General features: G+C 49.6%; 1 protein-coding gene across 1 annotated transcript; it reads right to left on the bottom strand.

Moving 5' to 3' along the window:
* Positions 1-5,533: 5,533 nt before the first annotated feature.
* LOC132083081 (olfactory receptor 14C36-like) lies at positions 5,534-6,466 on the bottom strand. Its single transcript, XM_059487612.1, has one exon. The coding sequence runs from the start codon at positions 6,464-6,466 to the stop codon at positions 5,534-5,536; it is 933 nt and encodes a 310-aa protein (XP_059343595.1).
* Between the last annotated feature and the right edge of the window lie 1,504 nt (positions 6,467-7,970).

Here is a 7,970-nt window from a genome sequence, read left to right on the forward strand (position 1 = left end):
AGGGAGGTGAGGCTGCTCTTGGTGTTGAGGAAATGCTGAAAGCAGCCTGATTCATTTCAACTCCTCCTGTCGTGGCTGATCTCCCCTCTTTCCCCTCCCACCCATTGGCTTTTCTCTCCCACCAGTCCCCCTGTGAAGAGCCTGGCTCTGTGTTCTCCATCCCCTCCTCGCTGGCACTGCCAGGCTGGGATGAGGAGCCCCTCAGCCTTCCCTGCTCCAGGCTGGACCAGCCCAGCTCCCTCAGCCTCTGCTCACAGCCCAAGGGCTCCAGCCCCACCTTGGAGGCCCTTCCCAGACCCTGCTCCAGCTGCCAGACATCTTTCCTGCCCTGGGCAACCCAAACCAGGCCACAGGGACCTGGATAATCCCCGTCCTTGATGTCCTGGTCACACAGCCCTGGCCCCTTGTCCACATGTCAGGCTCTGGGGTGGATCCTGTGGAACATCCTTTGGTGGAGGCTGTGGCTCCAGGTGGGCCGGGGGGATCCCGGGGGACAGGGACCCTGCGGGGCATGGACAGCATTGGAGTTGTTGGGAGAAACTGTGAGGGGGAGCTGGGGCAGAGTGACCAACCCAGTGAGCTCACACAGCCCTGCTGGGATGTCAGACAGCCCCGCTGCGATGTCACACCCTACTCTGTGATGTCACAGACCATTCTCAATGTCACACAGCTGGTCTATGATGTCACACCACAGTCTGTGATGTCATAGTCTGTGCTGTGATATCACAGTCTTCTCTGTGATGTCAGACCTCTGTCCTGTGATGTCACAGCTGGCTCTGTTATGTCACAGAGGCAGTATATGATGTCATAGCTGCTCAATGACCTCACATAATGCACTCTGTGATGTCATAGCCCACTCTGTGACCTCATGTTTCCAGATGATCAATTGTCTACACCAGGTGAGCTGACACCTGGAGCTTGTTCTCCAAACCCCAGGCCTATGGAAAGCACACAATGTCCATTGTGTGAGAAGGGGAACTGAAATTCACCAGCCTCAGTGTCCTGCCAGCTCAGCCAGGCCCCCTGGAACATCTGGGTCCACGACCACCAGGGACACCAGAGAGACCTCCAGGACTTAAGAACGCATGGGTAAAAGTGGATGGGAAATATTTTAATGATTTTGGGGAAATGATTATCATATGTATGTTTAGTCCAGGGCAATCAATGCATATGTGCGCAAAATACAGAATATAAACAGAAACTCTTCTGTACTCAGCATGCACGGCTTTGGGAGGATCTCTCCCCCGTGCATCCAGCTGAATAAAGAATGCTGCTTTTTAATGCTGCATTGGTGTTAAGGAGTTTTCTGTTTTACTGAATTTTTGGTAACACTCCCACTGCCAAGGAAAGCTCTGTTTCCTGCTGTTCACAAACAGAGAAGGGCTGGTGGCAGATGTGGGGCTCGGATGCTGCCTGGGGCACAGTGACCATGAAATAATCAAGTTTTCTATATTCTGTGAAAGAAGGAGGGGCAGCAACAAAACTTCTACACTGGAATTAGGAAGGGCAGACTTTGGCCTGTTTAGGATGTAGATTTGGGGAGTACCAAATCAGGTACTGATTTTTTGAAGGGAAACAGCCTTTAAAAACAAAGGGGTCCAGGAAGGATGGACACATTTCAAGAAACTAATCTTAAGGGGGAAGGAGCAGCCTGTCCCAGTGCGGCAAAAGATGAGCTAGTGAGAAAAACAACTGGCCTGGCTGCCTGTGGAGCTTTTGTGGGAACTCGGGGGAAAAAAGAGGATGCATAAATTTTGGACAGAGGGCCAAGCAACTTAGGAAGTGTTTAAGGATGTTTTTTGGTTATGCAGAAAGAAAAGTCAAGAGGTGAAAGATCACTTAGAGATTAACATTATTTTTTCTGTGAAAAAGAATAGAAAATGTTTCTATAAAACAAATTAATAGCAAAACATGGGATAAGGAGAACCTCTCCTCTTTATTGGATGCCGTGGAAAATATAGTAACTAGAGATAAACAAAAGGCTGAGCTACTTAACATCTTGTTTCTCTCAATTTTCAATATTAGGACAGATTGTCCTCAGGACAAGTGTTCTCCTGAACTGATAGATGGGCACAGGGAGCAGAACAGCCCCCCCCTGTAATCCAGGAGGAGGCAGTTGCTGACCTGCTGAGACACTCAGGTGCTCATCTGTGTATGGGGTCGGATGGGATCCATCCTAGGGGGATGAGGGAGCTGGTGGATGAGCTCCCCAAGCTGCTCTCCATCATTTACCATCAGTCCTGCCTCAGCAGGGAGCTCCCAGAGGACTGGAGGTGCCAGTGTGAGCCCATCCCCGAGAAGGGCTGGAAGGAGGAGCTGGGGAACACCAGGCCTGTCAGCCTGACCTGGGTGCCCGGCAAGGTTATGGAACAGATCACCCTGAGTGCCATCCCAGGGCACCCACAGGATGGCCGAGGGATCAGAGCCAGCCAGCGTGGATTTAGGGGTGGCAGGTTTTGCCTGACCACTGTGGTCTCCTTTTATGGCCAGGTGATCCACCTGTGGATGCAGGAAAGGCTGTGGATGTTGTGTACCTGGACTCCAGCAGAGCCTTTGACACTGTCTCTGACAGCGTTCCCTGGAAAAGCTGCAGCCCATGGCTTGGGCAGGTTCCCTCCTCGCTGGGAGATTTAAGAGCTGGCTGGAGGCTGGGCCCAGAGAGTGGTGGGGATGGTGCTGCACCCAGCTGGTGTCCAGGCACTGGTGGTGTCCCCCAGAGATCTGTGTTGGGCCCAGTCCTGTTTAATATCTTCACTGATGATCTGGCTGAGGGGATTCAGTCCACCATTCACAAATTGCAGATGTCACCAAGCTGGGTGTGAGTGTGGATCTGCTGGAGGGCAGGACAAGAAGACACAGCCTTAAGATGCACCAGGGGAGGGTTAGGCTGGACAAAAGGAAGAAGTTCTTCACAGAAAGGATGAGTGGGCACTGGAATGGGCTGGCCAGGGGGGAGGTGGCAGAGTCACTGTCCCTCTCCAGTGGCACTCAGTGGCATGGTCTGGGTGACAAGGCCGTATTAGGGCAATGGTTGGACTTGATGATCCCAAAGCTCTTTTCCAACCTATTTGATTCTGTCATTCTGTGATGATTGGGACACTCTGGGGCCATTGTGACATTTCAGGGTCTTGTGGAACTAAGAGGACCATGGTGACACCGTGCAGCCCTACAGAACCAGGGGTCCATTGTGGTGCTGTGGGTTCAAATGGACCCAGGGAGTGCACCGTGACACTCTGGGTCCTTGTGGAACCACAGAGGCCATTGTGACACTGCAGAGCCTCGTGTAACCAAGGGGTTTCACCATTTTCGCACTGAAAAACCAAGGAGACCATTGGGAGACTGTTGCAGCAGGCTATTTGTCTTGGTGCAGGGAAGGCTTGAGACTCTCAATATGAGTGTTTAGCAAGCTCCGTTTATTGAATAGAGCATCAAACTTTTATACACAACAAGTAATAAGCTCATGCATATTCTGTAAGTTAGCAGTCTGTTGAAGAATGAGGCCTTTGTCGGGGATGAGCCATTTGTCGGGGAGGGGAGACTCGGACACTCAATATGAGTGATAAGCAAGTTCCGTTTATTGAAGAGAGCATCAGACACTTATACAGCAAATAATAAGCTTATGAATATTCTGTAAGCCAAGCGATCTATCGGTTAAACTATACCATCAACTCTTCTTCATTCCTTTGGGCCTACATTCTTTATTTCCCATTTCTCTCTGTCTACTTGTTATCATACCCAGCTAGGCCCAAGGACACGCTATCTTGCAGGTGCAAAACTCAAACTAGCTGTGTTCGGCACTTTCCCAGCTCCTGGTCAGCTAACAAGCGAATGTCTACGTGACCTCTGTCATGTAGCCATTTCTCCACAATTCCCCTGTTTTCTTGTTGCATAAGCAAGGTTTGATGGGCTAACTGTGTCATACTCTTTGCAGTACAAGAATAAGCAATTCTAAAAACAATTACATTACAAGCAGTATTCTTAACTAGCAAGGTTTCTCTTTACAAGGGATCTAAGCCAGGGAGACAAACCCAAAAGGCTATCACTATTTATAGCATATGCTATACGACAGATACAAAAAGATTCTATGCTGCTACAAGGCTCAAATAAAACTCAGATGTGCTAATGCAACTTACAAAAATAAGCCAAGGGAGCAACAGGTGTGCAGGTTTCATCTGTGTCGATTGGTAAGTTTGCTTTCTATTCTTAAACAGCAGATATACTTAAAACCGGAACGGCTTTACTCACAAATGCTTCTGATTGTCTCTTTTAACTAGAGTTTCTCTGATGTTCACAACAACACCTTGCACACAAGTCATAAAATAAACGCCTAGTATAAAAGCATAAATCTATCTAACATCACTTAAACTTAATAGCACTTAGGCTTAAAACACAAACTTAAACTATTTAAACTTAACAGAACTTAACATCACTTAAACTTATCTTCACTTAAACTTAACAGAAATTAAACTCAACAGAACTTTAACTTAGCAGAACTTAAGTTTAACAGACTTTAACAGTACTTAAGCTTAACAGATTTTCAAATCAACAGAACTTACATGTAAAATCACTTAAATTTAATCCATTGTGTCACTGAGGAGATGTGTGGAACCACAAAGCCCATGGTGACAGTGTGGGACCTCATGCAACCCTGGGGCCATTGTCACAACCTGGGGCCCCATGGAATCAAGGGGTCATTATGAAACTGCAGCACCAATGAGAAAGTTGTGACACTGTGAAGCCCTATGGAACCAAGGAGACCATTGTTGCTCTGCATGGTCTCATGGATCCAAGGAGACCAGTGTGACAGTGCTGGGCCTGGTGTGACCAAAGAGCCATTATGACACTGAGGGGCCCCATGGAACCAAGGACATCTTTGCAGATGTCACCAAGCTGGGTATGAGTGTTGATCTGCTGGAGGGTAGGACAGCTGTGCACAGGGCCATGGACAGGCTAGATCCAGGGCCCAAATCCAAAAAGGTGAGATTTAACAAGTCCAAGTGCCGGGTCCTGCACTTTGGCCACAACAACCCCTGCAGCTCTACAGGCTGGGGACAGAGTGGCTGGAGAGCAGCCAGGCAGAAAGGGACCTGCAGGGAGTGATGGACAGCAGGCTGGACATGAGCCAGCAGTGTGCCCAGGTGGCCAAGAAGGCCAATGGCTCCTGGCCTGGATCAGGAATGGTGTGGCCAGCAGGAGCAGAGTTGCTGTGCCAGCACTGCTCTGGCCCCAACTCTGCAGACAGACATTGCTGCTGCAGCTCCACAGAAGGCAACAAAAGGGCATCTCTGCAGAAAACTTTGCTGGGAGATCCTTTAGTTCCTTTAAAGCCACCAAGAGCACAGCCCTTCATTGACACACTCTGTGGGCACAGGGAGGGTGGAAAGAAACAAAATGAGAGAAGGCGCCAAAAATGACATTTCTCCATAGACATTATGAGAAAACTAAAACAAAGGAAAAAACCCCACAACCAAAGCTACAAAAAGTATCAAAGATGACTTTTATAGCAAGTGATTTCTGGAGATTGGCCAGCTGTTTAATGTTTCTGAAACCATCCAGTCATCAGTCTCCACACTGCAGCCTTGAGCTCCTGGTTTCTCAGGCTGTAGATGAGGGGGTTCAGGGCTGGAGGCACCACCGAGTACAGAACTGAAAGGGCAAGATCCAGGGATAGGGAGGAAATGGAGGGGGGTTTCATGTAGGCTAAAGAGCCAGTGCTGAGAAACAGGGAGACCACAGCCAGGTGAGGGAGGCAGGTGGAAAAGGCTTTGTGCCGTCCCTGCTCAGAGGGGATCCTTAGCACAGCCCTCATGATCTGCACATAGGAGAAAACAATGAACACAAAACAACCAAATGATAAACTGCTAGTAACCACAAGAAGCCTAAGTTCCCTGAGGTAGGATTTTGAGCAGGAGAGCTTGAGGATCTGGGGTATTTCACAGAAGAACTGGCCCAGGGCATTGCCACGGCACAGGGGCAGGGAAAATGTATTGGCTGTGTGCAGCAGAGCATTGAGAAAGGCACTGGCCCAGGCAGCTGCTGCCATGTGGGCACAAGCTCTGCTGCCCAGGAGGGTCCTGTAGTGCAGGGGTTTGCAGATGGACACGTAGCGGTCGTAGCACATGATGGTCAGGAGATAAAACTCTGATCCAAGAAAGAAGAAAACCAGAAAGACTTGAGCAGCACATCCAGTGTAGGAGATGCTCCTGGTGTCCCAGAGGGAATTGTGCATGGCCTTGGGGACAGTGGTGCAGATGGAGCCCAGGTCGCTGAGGGCCAGGTTGAGCAGGAAGAAGAACATGGGCGTGTGCAGGTGATGGCCGCAGGCTACAGCACTGATGATGAGGCCGTTGCCCAGGAGGGCAGCCAGGGAGATGCCCAGCAAGAGGCAGAAGTGCAGGAGCTGCAGCTGCCGTGTGTCTGCCAGTGCCAGCAGGAGGAAATGGCTGATGGAGCTGCTGTTGGACATTTGCTGTGGCTGCACATGGGGACCTGTTCATGGAGAAAGCACAATGAAGTGTTAGAGGAGATACCTGTAACCAAAATCAAAGCCATTTCCCATATACCATATACCATCCTCTCTAACATACATAGACGTGCTTTTGTGTTTAAGAGTTCTTAGCTTTTCTTTTTAATCTACCACCATGTCTCTCCTGGAATTCTTGGATATCAGAAACCCTCAGATTTTCTTCTGCCCTCTGGTAGAACAGAGTGAGTTCCATGAAGCTAGAGGATGAGTGGAGAGTGACGGGAGATGGTCTGTCACTTTATTCTGTTTAGAATTTCTCTGGGCTTTGACTTTTCTCAAATGGAGGATGTTCACACTAGCATGTTTCTCTTAAAAATACCCAGGTACTGCTGAGAGCAGATGGATCCACCCAGCCCAGCTCCACATTTGTAGCCAAGGACTCATGTTGCTCCAACTTTACCAACCCAGCAACATTTTCATTGTCACAACACCTCTGCCTTTCCCCATAAATCATATAAATCTGAAAAGCCCTAGGACAGATTTGCACCCTGGATTGAAGCTCCCAGCTTGGACTGAAATCTCAGAGAGACTTCCAAGTGTCCTTATGCTGGCATTGGGTGAAGAGAGATGCAGCTCCTTTCCTGGCTGCACTGACAGCATTGCCCAGGGCTGGCACTGGGGACAGCACCACCCTGAGCCAGCTGTGCCCCCTGCCAGAGCCCCCAGGGCCGGGCAGCTGCTCCCAGCCCTGTGCTCTGCAGAGGGAACTGGGCCCGGGGCTGCAGAGCTGCCCCACGGCTCTGCTGCAGCTCTGCCTGCACAGGAGGGGCTGCACACCTTGGAGCCCCGGCCCTGAGGGCAGAGGCTTGGGTGGGGCACAGGAAGGGAGGGGGCTTGTTCAGAGGGAGGGGCTGCACTGGAGGGGATCCTATGGACATCTCTAAACTCTCCCTGCCACAGCATTGCTGGGTTTTGTTATTTCTCATTGCCCAATCTTCTCTCTGCTTCCTGGAGATTTCCCTCCTGCAGGGCTTTCCCTCTGCCTGATCTCTCCCTGCCAGTACTGACAAACCCCAAATCTCTGTGCACTCTCCTTGGCCTGACAGAACACTGCCTGTTTGCAGGGCACTAGTTGGGAGCAGGTTCTGTTTGCAGCTTGGAGAAAGGACAGCTCAGACTGAGCCTGATGGCTTCAGCAAAGGGGATGCTGGTGCTGTCCATGGGCAGAGTGGCTGAAAGCACATTAGGGATTTCCTGTGAACCTATTGATCACTAAAAGGAACATTTTGGATGTCTCAGGCCCTTGTCAAAATTCATAATTATTAATTATAATCAACCTTTAAGATTTTTATCCCCTTCCCTGCAATTCGCCAATTATCAGAAACTGAATTCAAAATCTTTTGAAATTTCCTCATTTTTATAAAAACCTTTGCCTTGGAAATATTCTATGACTGACCAGAACCCCTCAGCATGTCACAGTTTCATGAGCATTTCCTCCCGCACG

This window comes from Ammospiza nelsoni, chromosome 22, assembly GCF_027579445.1.
Source record: "Ammospiza nelsoni isolate bAmmNel1 chromosome 22, bAmmNel1.pri, whole genome shotgun sequence".
Classification (NCBI taxonomy): domain Eukaryota; kingdom Metazoa; phylum Chordata; class Aves; order Passeriformes; family Passerellidae; genus Ammospiza; species Ammospiza nelsoni.